Source organism: Cervus elaphus, chromosome 8, assembly GCF_910594005.1.
Source record: "Cervus elaphus chromosome 8, mCerEla1.1, whole genome shotgun sequence".
In the NCBI taxonomy this organism is placed as follows: domain Eukaryota; kingdom Metazoa; phylum Chordata; class Mammalia; order Artiodactyla; family Cervidae; genus Cervus; species Cervus elaphus.
This window is the reverse complement of record NC_057822.1, coordinates 37,711,957-37,730,789: the sequence shown is the minus strand read 5'-3', so window position 1 is coordinate 37,730,789 and position 18,833 is coordinate 37,711,957. Positions and strand designations below refer to the sequence as shown.

Here is an 18,833-nt window from a genome sequence, read left to right as displayed (position 1 = left end):
AGAGCCATGTTTAATGAAGTATGGAAGAATGCTTACAATAAACTTTATATAAATATGTATTTTATACATTTATGTAAACTTATTAAAAGTGATTTGGGGGTCTTTTAAATTTACATGAGCACATATATATTTTTGATTCATGATTTCTATCTTTTATAACTCATTCCTTGTACATTATCTACAAAACACAGATAAGTAAGCATTTTGTGTAAGGATGCTTACATTTTATTGTAATGTATGTACAAGGATATTTACTGAAGTGGTTATTTCTGACTGACTGCTGCTAAAAGGATGAGTTGGATCTCACTGAATGACCCAGAGAGAGCCCATGACATATTTTCTTGTGTTAAAAAGCAGGGTGTAGCATCATCCCATTTTTATAAAAAAGCGGAATCACCTGTGTATACTTCTGTGGGTGTTTTCATGTGTATATGTGTATGAGCTAGCGCAAATACATGATTTTTAACCACACAGTCAAATTTATCAGTTTGGGAGGTGGGGCAGCTTCAGAGGAGGAGAGGCTTTATGTACTTCGGGGCCTTTTGCATCTTCCTCTGAAATGTTTAAATTTTGACAGAGACAGATGTTACCTTTGTAATGATCAAAAGCAGGTATAAAATACAAATAAATAACCTTAGAATTTAGATTTCTGGGTATCTCAGGTTGAGATTATATCCAGCTCTCAATTCAGACTGTCATATTTAAATAACAACTCCTAAAATAATTTAATGCCTAGTTTTGTAAAAATAAAGAGTAAGAAAACAAGTTATTTAGACATGTTTGCATTTTTAAACCTTTTGGATTGTTTTAACTTAAAAATTAACTGCTCTTCTTCCTCATATTTAGCTCCCTGTAGTTTTCGGTCTTCGCTGGAACGCCGGTAGTGTTGATAGAGGCTTACAAACTGAGTGGCGTGTTGGATGTTGGAGGCGGGCGTCAGAGCTGGAGTCTCACCGGATGTCTCTTCTCTTCCAGGTGGACTGTCTGAGCCCTGTCAACCACCAGCGGCTGTGCGTGCTCTTCAGCAGCTCTTCTGCCCAGTCCAGCAACGCCCCCAGTGCCTGCGTCAGCCCTTGGTAGGACCCCTTCCCTCCCTGGCATGTTGCACTTAGGAACAGAATTCCAGCAGCTGTGAAAAAAATTCAGCCACTGGGCTGTGTAGGTGCACGGCAAGCTGCTGGTCATAAGTGAATTGATGGAACTTTTGAATTTGTAAATTAAATTATGAAATTTGGATTTGTTCATGGGTAATAAAAGTATGTTAAGAGTGAAGAGGGATGCAAGAACAGTTTGTAATTATAAAAATGTGAAAGTTGATACATAAAAGCTAGTTTTAAGCACTTTGATAACATGCACAAATCAGGCAGGTTTTCTTTGGGCATTGTTTTCATAAAATCAGTCAGTTTTTTGCCTTAAGTTTTATTCTAAAACTTAATTCCAAGTAGATTGATACAAACACATTTTATAATGTTATAATTTGTTTCCAATGATAGTCACAAAGCCTAGTTATTATACAGTTTACCTCTGGTCTTAAGTACTGTAGAGCATAACTGCTTGTTTTTGGAGTACTTGCCACAACAAAATGTCTTGCATATTTTAATTTTGGACACCAGAAACACTTATTTCTACCAGTGAGATCAGGGCGTCTTCTACACTGGTGTTGCTCTACCAGGCTGACTTGGGTCTGGTTGAGCCCATGGGAATTTTCTCTGGGAATTTAGGTCGAGGCTTGAGTAAGATGTCAGTTTCAAAAGGGTATGTGTAGCTGAACTCTCTTATTTAGGTGTAAAGTTGGATGTAAATTTAGGACCTGGCTCTCCTGGAAGAATATGAGCTGCTGCTCTTCCTGTTCAGTAATGTTGTAGACTGGAGAGCAGAGACAGGAGTCCCATTTTATAGTGATGGAGTTTAAAGCTTTGTAAAAGAAACTTGTACTTCTTCCTAACGCAAATCAGACTTACCCATTTAATGTTATTGTTTATGTATCCTGATTAAATAGTTCCATAAGATACTAATGGACTGGGAATGGATACGATGCTGTAATATGGTAGTCCAAACCTATTATATCAGATAAGGTAAAACCTGTTCTGTAACAACAAAAGAATATTACCTGTTTTGTTGGTAATAATACTGTATTATAAGTACATCTAACAGATATCAATTTGGGGTCTGATGAAAATGTTTTTGCTGGGTTGTAATTTAATGATATGTTTCTAAGAAATGATCTTTTCTTTTAGGATTGTAACAATGGAATTTTATGGAAAAAATGATCTTACATTAGGAATATTTTTAGAGAGATACTGTTTCCGGTAAGAACCAGTTTTCTCCTTATGTTCTATTTATGTTTTTTTTGATGCACAGAATTTCAACATAAACATGAGTTGGAGAACTGTTGTTTGACCTTCCTGTTCATGCCTCACGTCAGGGCTTACTGTACAGAGAAGTGATCTGTTTTATATTCAACCACGGAAGTCTTCTTCAGTTCATTTTTCAGATCCATGCCCATCTAATTGCCCTGCAGTCCTGCAGATTTTTTTTTTTTTTTAGAATGTGTGTTTTTACAGTGATTCAAATGAAAGACAAGAGAAACTAAGGACCTCAGTTGAAATCTTAGTGCCTTCGCTTGCCACTTTCATGACGAAGAGCAAGTAACTTAATCTTTGTGTGTGCATGCTCAGTCGTGTCCAGCTCTTTGCGACTCCATGGACTGTAGCCCCCCAGACTCCTCTGTCCGTGGAATTTTTCAGGCAAGAGTACTGGAGGGGGTTGCTGTTTCCTTCTCTAGGGGATCTTCCCAACCAAGGAATCTAATCCGCATGTCTTGCGTCTCCTGCAGTGGTAAGCAGGTTCTTTAGCACTAGCATCAGCTGGGTTAGTCTTTACAAGCCCCCTTTATAGGTATTAACAAACTCCACAAATGTCAAGAGTTTTAATAAGTAAAATGAGATGATGTTTTAGAAATGCTTGGCAAATGGAAGGTGCTTAACAAGTGGAACGTATCACTGTGATGTGGTTGAAGGTGCAGGGTGTTCAGCTCTGCAGGCTCATAGCAGGACGAGTGGTACCCTGAGCACACCATCCACCATCATCCTTACTCTGGAGAGGATGCTGCACTTTCTCGTCTGCAGTCCTGATTAGCCAGCATTCACTATACATGGCTCCTTGGTTTCATGGTTAATGTGAGGACTTTCTTTTTGTCAAAGGCCTTCCTATCAGTGCCCTAGCATGTTCTGTGATACCCCCATGGTGCACCACATTCGACGCTTCGTCCATGGCCAAGGCTGTGTGCAGATAATCCTAAAGGAGCTGGATTCTCCAGTACCTGGATATCAGCATACAATTCTCACCTACTCCTGGTGCAGAATCTGCAAACAGGTAAGTGTACCTTGTTGCTGTTCTATTGCGTGTAGTATCATTTCTTTCTATAGTTCTTTTTGTGGGGAAGTGTCAAAGACCAGATAAATGTTCATGCCTTTCTTTGACCTACCAGTTTCCACTTTTATTAATTTATTGCAAGGAAATCGTTATGGATACTTAATAAGCGTGTTTATATATACCTACATTGAAAAGTTCATCAAAATAATGAAAAGCTTGAAATGTTTTAAATGCCCACCAATAGGGATTGGTTAAACATGTCCATATAATAGGATATTCTGCAGCCATTAAAAATCAAGCTGCATAAGAATATTCAATGTAGGGAAAATATGATATATTACTAATAATCAAGGTTATGAAGCTATAAGAAAGAGTTTTTATTTATAAATATCCTGGCTAAGGATATATGTTTTCATGTATGGAAAGAGAGCAAACATACTAGCATATTGATGGTAGTGGTAGGATTACTGATGAGACAGTTTCCGTAGTCATCCCTCACCCCACCCACCTCTAAATTTTTTTTTTTCTTGTTTTCTGCAGTCAGAATATACTAGACTTGTACTAAAGAAGAAAATACATTTTTTTAAAAAAGATTCTTAGTATGTGATTAGATAACAAACAATTTATGCTGAATTTCAGGTAACACCAGTTGTCGCTCTTTCCAATGAGTCTTGGTCCATGTCATTTGCAAAATACCTTGAACTTAGGTTTTATGGACACCAGTATACCCGCAGAGCCAATGCTGAGCCGTGTGGTCACTCCATCCACCATGATTATCACCAGTATTTCTCCTATAATCAGATGGTGGCATCTTTCAGGTAAGAAGCCTGAGCAACCTTGTCACAGACACACACTCCCTGGAAGGCTTTGTCGCATTTCCACTGTTACTAGATTGAACTCACTTTTGGTGTGTGCTGTTCCCTCCCCATCAGCCTTGCAAATACGGGGCCATACCCTGCAAAGAGCTTTCAGTGCTATTATTGTATTTAATCCTTTAAGAAATGTGTTACTATTACCCTGACTTAGAGACCCTATAGCTACCTAATAGAGCTAGCAAGTGATGGAGTCATGATATAAACTGGTAGATTTGCTATTGCAGGTGTGCCTCTTAACATTGGTTTTGCATCTGAGAGCCTGTCAGAATTTTTGGTAAGACATTACTTAGCATAAGGATAATTGGATAGAGCTGGATAGAGCTGAAATCACTAGTTCAAAGAATGGTTTTAAATGATTGAGAAAGCTCTCAGAATATATCCAGAATCTAGGGACTTCCCTGGTGGTCCAGGGGTTAAGAATCTGCCTGCCAGCACAGGGGACATGAGTTTGATCTCTGGTCCAGGAAGATCTCATGCTGTGGAGCAACTAAGCCCAAGGGCCACAACTGCTGGGCCTGCCCCCTAGAGCCTGCGCTCTGCAACAAGGAAGCTAACTGCAGTGAGAAGCCCACGCACAGCAGCAAAGACCCAGCATAGCCATATATATATCCAGAATCTGAACATAACTCACCACCTCCAGCACTCCCATTCTGAACTGAATCTCTGTCGTCCTTCCCTAGATTATTGCAATAACCTCAACCAGCTTCCCTTTAGCCTCGCCCTGCAGCACAGCAGTCAGAGTGGTCCTATTATATGAAAACCAGCTTAGGCCACTCCTGTTCTCTGGAGGCTCCAGTGGTGTCTGTTTCATCCCGAGTGAAAGCCAGAGTCCACTTATGGGCCTCGAAGCCCCTCATACTCAGGCTTCTCACCCCCACTCCTCTCCCCTCACGCCCCGTGTTTCAGCCTTGCTGGCCTCCAGGCTGGGCCTCAGTTATGCCAGCTAACCTCCTTCCTGGGAGCCTCTCATTGTTCTTCCATCTCTGTGCTGCCTGCTTCTAGACATTTGCTTATTTTTCCTTACTTTTTTCAGATCTTTGTTCAGATTTCACCTGCCCTGACTTCTTCTCACCCCTAGCACTCCTTGCTTCTTTTTCGCCCTTTATTTTGCCCTGTAGCACCTACTCTCTGGCATAAGGTATGTTTTAAGTATTTGTTTCTATTTATTGCCCAAATCTTGTTGTTCCTGAATCATGAGAGCAGGAATTTTGGCCCTTGCTCAGCACCTAAAACAGCATCTGACACATAATAGGTCCTCAGAAAATATTTGTAATTGAACCTATTTCCTTTTTTAAGCAAGAGCTATTAACCATGAACCTAGGGCCTAGGTTGGAAAGAGCATTTACTAGACAACATGAACTTCAGGTAGAAAGGAAACTCATGAAGAATCCTTGGGAGCTGAGAAGGTAGTGAATACCTGTGTCTAAGCTGATTGTAGGAAGGAGTTCCTCGCTCTTTATGGAGGTTTATATCCCAGTCATTTGTTTTTAAAGCACACAAGGGTGGCCCCGGGATAAATGATGATAGCACAATGCAGGGGGAAAACAACACAGAACAAAATCTTTTTAAAACTGGGAAGGATATTGGTAATGATTGAAAGTGGTCTTCAGTATTTTTGGTTGTTTGAAAATGCCATTTTATAGAAACTTTATGATCTCTTATGCCCATAAGACTTAGTTGGCTGTCATGATACACTTCTGCTCAAAATATTAAAATATTTTTCACTTTTCTACTATTACTTGTATTTTCTCCTCTCACAGTTATTCTCCCATTCGGCTTCTTGAAGTGTGTGTTCCACTTCCCAAAATATTCATTAAACGTCAAGTCCCATTAAAAGTGTCCCTTCTTCAGGATCTGAAGGACTTCTTTCAAAAGTAAGTTTCATTTTCTTTGATCATCTGTTTTTATTTAGTACTGCCTGAAATCTAAACTATTTTAAATATCTTGTTTGTTCATTCAGCTTTCTTTGAAAACAGAAATAACCTATTTTTCTAATTGTATGTTTTATATGTCTGATGTAGAAATGGGAAAATGTAGACAATACACAAAAGTATTAATAAAGAAATCAGACTCTCCCAAGCATAGCAACTGTTATGTTTTGATGTACATCCTTTCAGGTCTTTTTTGTTTTGCAAAATTATATGTGATTCTTAGTTAGATAAGCTCTTACTAAAGTTCTGTGTACATCTTTTTTCTACTTTTTAAAAAATTTATTTATTTTAATTGGAGGCTAATTACAATATTGTAGTGGTTTTGCCCATCTTTTTTATACTTGTGTGAGATTAGACAGTTTGATTCTAACTTTTCTAAAATGTTTAATGTTTGTTAAGAGTTTCACAGGTATATCTTGCTGTGGATGAAAGACTTGCATCTTTGAAAACTGATACATTTAGCAAATCAAGAGAGGAAAAAATGGAAGATATCTTTGCACAAAAAGAGGTAATTCATTTTTCTGACAGAAACCCAGCAGTCAGTTGTGAACTTGTTAGAAGTTCCCTTTGGGGTGCGTCTCAGATTGCTGGAGCGGTTTTTGTCCCCCTAGATGGAAGACAGCGAGTTCAAGGGCTGGACTGAGAAGATGCAGGCGCGGCTCCTGTCTTCCTCCGGGGAGACCCCCCAGCAGCTGCAGTCGGTCTTCGAGTCGCTCATCGCCAAGAAACAGAGCCTCTGCGAGGCGCTGCAAGCTTGGAATAACAGGTGTGACTCTGCAGTCAGGTGTTTCTTTCATATTGTTGCAAAATGTGCTCTGCCAGGATGTTTTTGATTTAAATGTCCTTGTTAGTTGTGGATGTTGCCTTTTACTCTCAAGTTGTAGGAGGTTTTATTTTTATCGCTCCTACCACCCTCCACTTCTTTCATCCTTTAAAGTGCAGTTTGCAAAGATACAAAAAAAAAAGAGATGAGAATAGCCTTTGTTGCTATTTCAAATACAGTATGTGTGCTAACTGAATCTAATTTATCTGTAATAGTAAACCATGGAGTAATTATTGGGTGTTAGGCCATGAGTTTCAACTGATTGTTTTGTGTATTTTATACCTGTATTTAAATATTTATTTGGGGAAATTGTTCCCTTTTAATGCATATTGAAAAGTTCAGTTGGATTAGTATAGCATTTATTTATTGAGCACTTGGATGATGCTGGGCACTAAGTCAGGCACCAGATGGACATGCACTCTTTTATCTGATTTTGAATCCCACATGTGTATATACTGCTTTCATTTTACAGAGGAAACTGTGGCTCTATGAGACTAAGGGATTAGCCCAAGTTATATAGCTGTTGATTTTCAGAGCTGGGCTTTGAGCCTTGGTCTGTTGGTCTCATTATAACTTGCTATTCTTTACTAACCATAACCATATCAATAATAACTGATTAGCTGATTAGAAATAAAACAAAACTTAGTTATGTACAGCTGTAAAATCTATTGCTTTTGAAATAGGAAAATTAATTATTGTGGTTTCAAAGCTATAAGGAGAATATGTGTATGCATTATTCAGGATATTAGAAAGAAAACCATGTCCTTCTTTTCACTTTTCCTTTTTTTCTTTAATTGTAGGCTGCAAGACCTTTTCCAACAAGAAAAGGGTAGGAAGCGGCCTTCAGTTCCTCCAAGTCCTGGAAGACTGAGACAGGGTGAAGAAAGCAAGGTAATGTTGTTTTGTCTTGGGGTCTTAATTGTGATAAATATAATAATTTCTCTTGTAACACTTAGAAGTGGTAATTGAATATATACTTTATTGATAATATTAGTGTTTTTAATCTTGAAGCTGTCAGGTTTCTTGGTGTGACCTGGCTTAATTTTTTTTTATCTTTGCCTGAAATAAAATACATTATAATTCATTTATTTGAAATACTTATTAAAAACTGCTGTCTACTGGCATCACTGAGGATAGCATCACAGAGGCAATAGGTGCTGTGAAGGAGAAGGTGTGGATGCCCTGGGTGTGTAACACAGTCCTATTTTACTATGAATTTTGGGTGTGCTTCATCTCTCTGCTTAAGTGAGAAGATTTTCTTAAGAGGCTGTACCAGGTTAGTTCTATGTGGTGGTTTAATTAACCTTGCCTAACTGTGTTAGTTTTCTCCTTCTGTTTAACACCTTACCCCAGACTTAGTGACTTAAGACATAAATCTGTTATCTCACAGTGTGTCGGGACTCTGGCAGAGTATATGGCTGGGTTCTTTGCTCATTCTCATGGCTGAGATGAAGGTTTGGGCGGGGTGGTTATCTGAGGCTCAGCATCTTTTCCCAGGCTCATCTAGGTTGTTGGCAGAGTTCAACTCTAATGGTTATAGGACTGAGGTCCCCCTTTCGTTGCTGGCATTTGACTAGAGGCAAGTCTTAACTCCTCGAGACTGCCTGATTCCTTGCACGTGGCCCATTTCATCTTCAAAGCCTACAGCAGTGGATTGAATCCTTCTCATGCTTCAGATCTCTTGAGTTCTGTGTCTCACGTCTGGACACAGATTTAAAGGACACGTGATTAGCAGGTCAGGCCACCTGCTTAATTTCCCTAGTTTAAGGCTGACTGATTTGAGATCTTACATACATGATAGAATCCCTTCGCAACAGTATCTGGATTCATGTTTGATTGAAGGTGTGTGTGGTATGTGTGTGTGTATGTGTCCCAGAGTGCGCAGTTCTTTGGGATCATCACCAAATTCTGCTACTGTGCTAACCATGAACAGATGAATTAACGTCAGTATATTTTAAGGACTTACTATTCTGATACCATGAGGGCTTTTGAGAGAATGTTTCTTTTGTACAAGTGTATAGTACTTGTAGCAGAGTATTTTCATGGAATGATGGGTCCAAGTGCCTTAGATCTTTGTATTATTTAGGAACACTGTCACTGAATTCTCCTTTTTGTCTCATAAATAACTGTGTAGGAATCACTTTTCTTTAAAGTTTGGGTGAGAATAAGAATTATGAAGATGATTTATTAGTATTTCCAAGTAGTCTGGGACTGTTAATGATTCTCACACACTGCTAAAGGCCTTTCTGTTTGCCTACTGATGAAACTGTGAAGCTAGTGCTGTAAGACCTTTGCTTATAATATGGAGACATGGAACTGAAAATATAAAATCAGTCAATAGATGATTTTCTTTTTGAAAGATTGAAAGTTGATTTGAAAATCTGTAGCATTGCCTTTGTGTTTATATTCATTCATTTGATAAATACTTATTGAGTGCTTTTAGACACTGTTCTGAGTGCAGGGCTCTCAGGGTTCACAAACGTGAACACGAAAGTTCACAATTGTGGATGAAGGCCATAGTTATTATTCCCATGGAACGTTTGTTTGTGAGACTGACAATAAACAGATGAACCAATAAACATTTAAAAAACAGGTGGAAGCAAAGCTATGAGGAAAAAATTAATGAGAAATGGAGAGTAATGCCAAGGGAGTAGGTGATGATGAGTTATTTTATGTAGGATGACCAGGGAGGTCTCTGTTTGGGTAAGCAAATCAAAGGACATTGTAAGTAGCAATGTAAGAAATGACTTTTAATGACATTGTACACAGGGCTGACAATCATTTAAACATATATTTTATCAATGGATTATGGGACTTGAGAAAGTCCAGTGGATAACAAAAGGTTGCTGGGCTTAATGGATAATCATAAGTAGTTCCTGGATATTTTATTGAGTCTGTGAGCTACTGTTTAGAAGGTATTCTCAAAATGTAGTTCAAGGACCCCAGAGTTCCTAGACCCTTTCAAGGGCTCTGAGAGATTTCCCTTTTTCAACTACATAACTGTGTGAGGCTAGAGTATCTTTATAAGTTTAGTCATAATAATACAGCTCAACAGATTAAATGCAGAAGTCAGAGAGGAATTTAACTGTCTTTTATTAAAAGAAGACTTTAATGTCTTCTAGACATTAAAGTATTTGTAAAAGCATAAAACAAGGCCACTCTTTTACCAATTAAAAAAATCTGTTTTTAATTAAAATGTGTTGTTTATAGTAATATGTAATGGGTTTATTGTTATTTTTAAATGAATCAGTATTAATAATTCTTAAGAGGTTGAAAGAGTAAGATTCACTTTGTTAAAAATTTTTTTAGTGTGATTTTAACATTTCCTCAAGAACAGAATATTTCCTTCTCTACAGATAAGTGCAGTGGATGCATCTCCACGGAATGCTTCTCCAGGACTTCCAAACGGAGAAAAAGGTTGGTCCTTGAGTCTAGTGATCACCTGTCATTGAATTTAAAGACGTTTCTTAGTCTAAAAGTTGTTTTAAACACTAAATTGTGAGAATTTTTTCTGATGCAGTTGGTCAGAGACATTTTTTTCCTTGCTGTAAAGCATTTGTAAGCAGTGTCAGTTTAAGATTATTATAAAATACATTGCCTAAGTTAGGATAGAGAAATAGACGATCAATAGTGAAGCGAGTGAAAGTCACTCAGTAGTGTCTGACTCTTTGCAACCCCATGGACTCTACAGTCCATGGAATTCTCCAGGCCAGAATATTGGCGTGGGTAGCCTTTCCCTTCTCCAGGGCTTTCCCAACCCAGGAATCTAACCCAGATCTCCCTCATTGCAGGTGGATTCTTTACCAGCTAAGCCACCAGGGAAGCCCAAGAATACTGGAGTGGGTTAGCCTATCCCTTCTTCAGTGGACCTTCCCAACCCAGGAATCGAACCAGGGTGTCCTGCATTGCAGGCAGATTCTTTACCAGCTGAGCTACCAGGGAAGCCAGATGATCAATAGAGAAGGCTGCTTTTTAGGGGAAGAACAGAAAGATGAAAGGAAACTGAATTTGTGTCTTGATTGTGCTACAGTTAAGTCCCTGGTTTTGTAGGAAAAAAAAATCAGACAAAGCTTAGTTGATATTTTTATATCGCTAAAATCTTTTCTAGACTTAAGCTGTTTTTCCTCAATATTTTATTGAATAACTTGGCATCATTGTAGGAAATTGGAAGGGAAATTTACTTAGACTATCTTGGTAGAATAGAAACTCAACTTGGAATTCTTGGCATTTTTCTATTATAATTAAGTGAATTTCCCCCTTGAGAATAAACCTGATTTTTTTTTTCCCCTTAATAGTGTCATAATTTCATTCCTTATTAAATTGAATGAACAAAATATTTAGGTGGGCATTATGAAAATGAAAAGTCACTCAGTCATGTCTGACTCTGTGACCCTATGGGCTAAAATAAAAAGTTCATGGAATTCTCCAGGCCAGAGTACTGGAGTGGGTAGCTGTTCCCTTCTCCAGGGGATCTTCCCAACACAGGGATTGAACACAGGTCTCCTGCATTGCAGGCAGATTCCTTTCCAGCTGAGCCATCAAGGAAACCCAAGAATACTGGAGTGTGTAGCCTATCCCTTCTCCAGCGAATCTTCCCGACCTGGGAATCAAACTGGGGTCTCCTGCATTGTAGGCAGATTCTTTACCGGCTGAGCTCCTAGGGAAGCCCAGGCATTATGGTCCAGTGCAGGGAGTATTGGAGCGGTGCTAGACTTGGTTGCCAGTCATCCTACTGTCACTAAGATCTGATTATGGTCGAGTCATATAACCTGCCTGGATTTTTATATCCATTTCTGAAATTTCTGAAATTCATTTGTGAAATGACCTATATAACTTTATTTAAGAAGCTAAAATTCTTTCGTTTATGAAGTAGAAAAAGGTTTTGGCATTTTAAAAACGTTGTTATTAGGTAGACATGGACGTGATGTTTTAAAGTGGCTCATTTGAATGGTGCTTTTCTTTAGAGGACCGCTTCTTGACCACCCTGTCCAGTCAGAGCTCCACCAGTTCCCCCCATCTCCAGCTGCCTACTTCTCCTGAAGGCGTGCCTGAGCAGGCCATGGGAGGGCCCCCCGAGCTCGATACTGCCAGCAGTTCTGAAGGTACAGGTCAAGTCACTATTTCTGTACTTTGTCCGGTAGAGACAAACACCCTGAGTGCTGGGGCACAATGCTTTCTCAGCCCTTGCGATTTAAAATTTTTACCATTGAAAGTGCTCCTTTAGATGTAGCTTGTTACCATATCCCTTCTTCAGTTGCACTGCTTGACTGTCTCAGTAACAAATGCTATTCAACTTTATCTACTTTCTGGGGATATTATTAATATTTTCTTAAGTCTCATAAAGCGCACGATTGTTCCCTTATAAGAAAGAAAGAAAAATTGCAACCACTTCTGCAATGACAGACATTTGTTTCGCCAATAATAGATGTATGCCTTTTCCCTTTCTTTCCTTGCTTTCTGTTTAAGCACCAACTACTTAATTGTAGTGCAAACTTTAAACATAACTTTTAAATTGCAATTAAACTCAGGTGTAGTAGCCACAGTACTCATAGCTGAGTTGAAGTGCCAACAGGAACAGCTGGGACTGAGTTCATGCATGCTTGGCCAGTAATTTCACCATGGCTGCTGCCTGGCCCCTTGAGGGTAAGAGGCCATTGATTGCAGGATGATCTCAACTTCAAACATGTTGAAATGTAAAAAAAATAAGCCCCTCGGGGTCAGAGCTGTGTATGCTTCATCGTTGCTTCCTGTTAGATAGTCATTATTCCTAGATCAAAAATTTTACACCATAATCGGTAATTATGGTGTACCCATGTCTGTTCCAAAAAGGAAAAGAAATATAGTTGACACTTTATACTTTTACTCTTCCTGAATATTAATATATAAGTAGAATATTTTTCATTCTAGATGTATTTGATGGACATTTGCTGGGATCTACAGACAGCCAGGTGAAGGAAAAATCAACCATGAAAGCCATCTTTGCAAATTTGCTTCCAGGAAATAGCTATAATCCTATTCCGTTTCCTTTGTAAGTATTATATAAGCCAGTGGCTGTTGGGTGGTTTTATTTTCACTTCATTTTAAAGATTTCTCTGTGGATATACTGGAGAAGGCAATGGCAACCCACTCCAGTACTCTTGCCTGGAAAATCCCGTGGGCGGAGGAGCCTGGTAGGCTGCAGTCCATGGGGTCGCGAAGAGTCGGACACGACTGAGCGACTTCACTTTCACTTTTCACTTTCCTTCATTGGAGAAGGAAATGGCAACCCACTCCAGTGTTCTTGCCTGGAGAATCCCAGGGACGATGGAGCCTGGTGGGCTGCTGTCTATGGGGGGCTGCTGTCTATGGGGTCGCACAGAGTCAGACATGACTGAAGTAGCTTAGCAGCAGCAGCTATGGATATACTCTCCATATTTAAATATGTTTATTTAACTTTATATATGTATTTCTCAATCCAAAATTACCCTCCATTACCATAAAAGAGTTGTCTTTTTGTATAATGTACTTTGTGGAACATGTAGTCTTTATATATTAACAGTGGATAAGTAGATTAATAACAAATTGCTTATATACACACACACACATTTTAAAAGATATACTGCTACATTGAGGGCAGGAGGTGAAGAGGGTGACAAAGGATGAGATGGTTGGATAGCATCACTGACTCAATGGACTTGAGTTTGAGCAAACTCCCGGAGATAGTCCATTCCACTTGAGGCCACAAACTCAGGGTCCCTCTCACATGCCTATAGCTGAGAGAAGCCTCCTCTTGAGGTGCTTGTGGAAAGTTGGTATTCCTCTTGAGTCGAAGCCAAAAATGACAGGGGAGCCTGGCATGCTGCAGTTCATGGGATTGCAAAGAGTTGAACATGACTTAGCGATTAAATAACATCAACAATTGATCTCATGATCATAAAAACATATTGCTAATTGTATATGAGGGTATTAGTGACCCAGTACTTTACTGGGACATGGTGCATAACAGTGGTGATGATTTGCAATGGCCCATGCAAGTTTTTGTGTAATCTTGTTTGTACCAGGTTCTCTCACAGTGGGGGAAAAACATAGGCTGGCTGTGAGAGTGTTTCTTCTACTGGTTGACATGTCTGGTTATCAGCTGATGATGCTTGCTCCAGTGAAACAGATGTATTCAAAAGATGGACCTTTGTTAATTTTGTTCTCAGCTGGCTTCTGTATTTATTTATTCAGTTAATGTTTAAACTTATGGAGTGTCAGCTTGAGTGTCACCTGAGTCTACATCTCAGGATGTAGAGAAAGATCAATAAGGGAAATTCCTGCTCTCAGGAGCTCATGTCTTGAGCTGTATGTTCTGTGGTATAAATGTATAAAAGGCTTGAATACTTTATGTCATTTACTGCTGGATTAGTGGTACATTTCCACAATTTCCAGAAGACTTTTCTTTCAAACTTATAGTAGAACAAAATCTCTTAAACTTCTGCTATTCATTGTAAATACTTTTTGAGATAAATATGGCACATCGTCTTGCCAATGTAGAAAACTTTGTTTGATGATTCCAGGACCCTCTGATTTGAAAAACAGTTCTAATAATTTTCAGTTGCCTTTAAAAACTTTCTGTTGATCTTTTTTCCTTGGCTGTTCGTTCAGGTTCTGCATACATTTTGGCTTAATTATGTTCATGTAATTGTGCATTATTTAGTTAACTTAAAATTGTCCTGAGATTTACTTGTAATTGTGCTAATGGGTCATATATGTGGTTTTTTGCTAATTTTGTTCTGATTTATTTGTTTTTGAACAGCGATCCAGATAAACACTACTTAATGTATGAACATGAACGAGTGCCCATTGCAGTCTGTGAGAAGGAGCCCAGCTCCATCATTGCTTTTGCTCTCAGGTATTACTCATGGGACTTTTTCACCTGTGTTTGTATTTTTATATTTTATGTGTATTTATTTATTAATTGCTGTATTGTTGAGCTCTGTTACATAGAGTAGAGCAAAATATAAGTAAATGTAAAGTAGTAAATAAAAGTGCAGAATATATATCCTTTGGGTGAGACAGTTTATTCTTTTTGTATCTGGTAATGTACTGTTTACCCAAATATTAACAGGATGATTCTTAAGCAAGCTCCTAATAATTAACTTAACTAGGCAAGTTATTTGCTAATTCTTATATTCTCTGTCCATTCTCTATATTATAATACGTGTCCATTGTAGCCTTTCCTTTGGTTTATTTATTGATATAATACTTGGAACATATCTGCCTTATATCCTCTGAATATCTTTTTTGTATTCTTCATTCACTTCCTTCCTGCTTCCCACACATAGAAGGTAAAGTTTCTTTAGAGTAATGCTGTTCCTATGCCTTAACTCATTTACATGCCCACAGTTATGTGTCCTAAAGAAGGACCCCTGTTTAAAAATCTTTATATATCGTGTCTAAAATAACAAAGCTTTTTAATCTTAATGATGTCTTGGCAGTGATAGTACCTAGTTTGAGTAGAATCTAAGATGTTTAATAAAAAAAGTTTTTCTCCTTATTGAAAGACATTGAAATTAAAATTTTATTTTTAATAGTGGTTACAAGTTGTCCACTTGTTCACCCAATATTTGAATGTTGCAATGTGTGGTATACTAGGTACTGGGTATAAGGAATAAATAAGATAGATTTATAGACTTCAGCATTTATGGAGTTTAGAGTTACTATTTGGGTAATAAGGAATTTTTTCCTTTAGAAGATTCCATATGATACATTCTTTTATCATTGCCTTTTGATGTTCATGAAGTATTTGCTTCTCATTTTATTGGTTAGTTATACTACATGAAAAGCGGGAAAGTCAACCAAAAAAAACATGTGTTTTGTACTATTAGGAAGCAGGTTTTCTAGCTGACGTCACCTTTTTCTAATATCTTGGAAAAATAATACATGCTCACATCTGATTTATCTAAATCAGGGCTCCCAGGCTGCTAGTTGGATTTTGTTGGACAGTGCAACCTTAAAAAGAAACAGTGTTTTTTCCTTAAAGTTGAGTACTTTTAAGTTGAAAAGCACTCTCAAGTCCCTTTCCTATTACACTAAATGGTGAAGTTTCATGCTTGTCAATTAGCTCTTCAACCCCAGAAGGCATTTGATCTAAATGTTAGTATGAAGGCCTTCACAATCATTGTTTAGTATATTGAGTCTGGTTGGTGTGTTGGATTATATTTTGTATTATTTTTTGATGAATATATTGACTTTCTTCATGAAGCTTCTACTTGATAACTTTTGTTAGTTAATTCTAATGTATTTGTCTAAGTACATTAGATGTGGATGCTTATAATGTTTGTGTTTCTATAATGCAAAGCTTATTCTAAAGCATATGATTTACTTTAAAAAAATACCTCAATGTTTAACATATTTCAACCTGTTTCTATCCTAAGCTGTAAAGAATACCGGAATGCCTTAGAGGAATTGTCCAAAGCCACTCAGCGGAACAGTGCTGAAGAAGGGCTTCCAACAAACAGGTGATCTGTGATTGAGGAAAATTTATTTTAATTGAACTGTATCATTTTCTAGGTGTTCCTATTTCAGTTTTATTACAGCTTATTGTTGATGTAAAAGTTTCTAGAATATAATCAGTGGCACTCATTTTTTAGCCAGTAATTGACAGAACAAAATTCGGGTATAGCAAAAGACCTTAAAAAAAGTCCACTAGGTTGCAGTTTTCTTATAATTGTCATAGAAGTTCAAAGTGTTTTGCATATTTACATTTTTAAGTTTTTAAGTTCTCTTTGCTGTTAATATTTAAAAAATACTAACTTCTAAAATTGGTAAACTACTGCCTAGCTTTGTACTTTAAATAATTTAAGAGTTTTCCGTAATAATTAAAGATCTTAACAGCTAAAAAGCAAAGCAAACCTCTGCCAAATCAGCTCTTTAAGTATTTTCAGTATTTTAGGTATTTGAGGCAGAAATTGTCATAATTGTCACCATTGACTTGGTGGGTGCTATAATATAGCTCTGATAGACTTGAGAAAAATATTTTAAGACCCTATACTCTTATAGCTTTAACATTTTTCGTTTTCTTAAAAGTCTGGTATACATTTCAAGACTTTCTTCCATGCTAACCTGTGTTTATATAAATTATGAACCAGATTTCTGATATTGTGGGTGGGGTTAGGTGGAAAGTAGATTCACACATGAATTAGAATACTTGTTATTTTGTGTCTGAATCATGTAAAACCAACTTTTCTTCTGTTTCTCATTTTAGTTCTTTAGACAGCAGACCAAAGAGTAGCAGCCCAATTAGATTACCTGAGATCAGTGGAGGACAGACAAACCGTGCTGTAGACACAGAACCACAACCAAGTAAGATTATAAGTGGAGAAGTACTTGTGTGTGTAATTGTGGTTTGGAGAAGAAAACACATTAAGTAAGAAATGCCATCTGGCAAGGACTTATTATTTCTGATCTTTGAAATATAATATGGATGTAAAATTTTTATATATCTTCTTTTGTGTATATTTCACTTTTCTTTGATTTTTAAGTTTTTGAGTTTGAAATGCCTAGAAGCATTTCATGCAAAAAGAAGGTCCATGCAAAAAGAAACAGGATTGGCCTTCTTGGCTAGAGCTTTCAGTTTAAAGCATGCAGCATAAAAAATATAACATCAGTTTTTTGTTGGTTTGTTTTTGCAGCATTGTTGGCATTGTGAAAAGAACTTTTCATGTCTTATCTCCTTTAATTCCCACAATAACCCCATATTTGACATATCTCCATTTTTCAGAAAGTAAGTTAAGACCTAGATTAAGCATTTCGCTCAAGGTTACACAGGTAGTGGGAAGCAGGGATTTGAAGTTGTGTCTCTTTGACTTTGTCAGTTAGGAATATTCCCTACAAGTAACAGAAAACCCAGTTGGTGATGGGCAGGGGAGCCTGGCATGCTCCAGTCCATGAGGTCACAAAGAGTTGGACACAACTGAGTGACTGAACTGAACAGAAAACTCAAATGACTACTGGGGCTTACACAAAGGATAGTTTATTTTTCTAAAATAGCAACATCTGCAGGTGGGCAGTTTCAGGCATTGGTTCAGCCACTTAGCTTTGTCATGACAACATAGGGGTTAGTTTCTCTTTGATTCTCTTAAATTTTACTCATGGTCAGAGATGTCCCACCTATTGTCTGCATTTGAGGCAGAAGGAAGGGAGGTACAAGCTTCTGCTCTTCCCTTTTATTAGGAAATTCCCTTTTCTTTTCAGTCTCATTGGTTAGAACTGAGTCTCATGGCCACCCTTTCCTGTAAAGGAGACTGAGAAAGTGGTGAGCAGCATTGTCCTGGCTAGCTTATACAAATCATGATTCATTTCCTTAACACTGCATGCTGCTGCCCCAAAGAAAACTGGAGCTCTGTTAGCAAGGAAGAAAGTGGGATTGGATATTGAGGAGACTCTGATAGTGTCTGCTACCCTAAGTAAGCACTTAATGATTGAGATTTGGTGTGGATTTTGTTAATAGTAAATGTACAAAGGGCTTCCCTGATAGCTCAGTTGGTAAAGAATCTGCCTGCAATGCAGGAGACCCAGTTTCGATTCCTGGGTCAGGAAGATCCGCTGGAGAAGGGATAGGCTACCCACTCCAGTATTCTTGGGCTTTCCTCGTGGCTCAGCTCGTGAAGAATCCACCTGCAGTGTAGGAGACCTCGGTTAGATCCCTGGCTTGGGAAGATTCCTTGGAGGAGGGAAAGGCTACCCCAAAATTAGGATCATATGTATTAATGATATGATGAGGCTCAAAAGGAAGAATAAAAGTATAGAGCAAGCTTTAGTGATATCTTTTGTCATCCTGTATTACTTATTTTTGAAAAATGCTAA

At 38.0% G+C, this 18,833-nt stretch overlaps 1 protein-coding gene across 2 annotated transcripts in view; it reads left to right on the top strand.

Annotated features, from left to right (window-relative positions):
- PIKFYVE (phosphoinositide kinase, FYVE-type zinc finger containing) overlaps positions 1–18,833 on the top strand; it is a 77,020-nt gene that overhangs the window by 47,145 nt on the left and 11,042 nt on the right. For both annotated transcript variants that reach the window (XM_043910222.1, XM_043910221.1), the window contains 14 exons: positions 976–1,076; positions 2,238–2,309; positions 3,204–3,375; positions 4,015–4,193; positions 6,011–6,124; positions 6,581–6,689; positions 6,793–6,947; positions 7,805–7,895; positions 10,361–10,421; positions 11,969–12,106; positions 12,912–13,032; positions 14,782–14,877; positions 16,403–16,486; positions 17,233–17,330. In XM_043910222.1, coding sequence (XP_043766157.1) covers positions 976–1,076; positions 2,238–2,309; positions 3,204–3,375; positions 4,015–4,193; positions 6,011–6,124; positions 6,581–6,689; positions 6,793–6,947; positions 7,805–7,895; positions 10,361–10,421; positions 11,969–12,106; positions 12,912–13,032; positions 14,782–14,877; positions 16,403–16,486; positions 17,233–17,330 — 1,591 coding nt within the window. The remainder of the gene's footprint in view (positions 1–975; positions 1,077–2,237; positions 2,310–3,203; positions 3,376–4,014; positions 4,194–6,010; positions 6,125–6,580; positions 6,690–6,792; positions 6,948–7,804; positions 7,896–10,360; positions 10,422–11,968; positions 12,107–12,911; positions 13,033–14,781; positions 14,878–16,402; positions 16,487–17,232; positions 17,331–18,833) is intronic.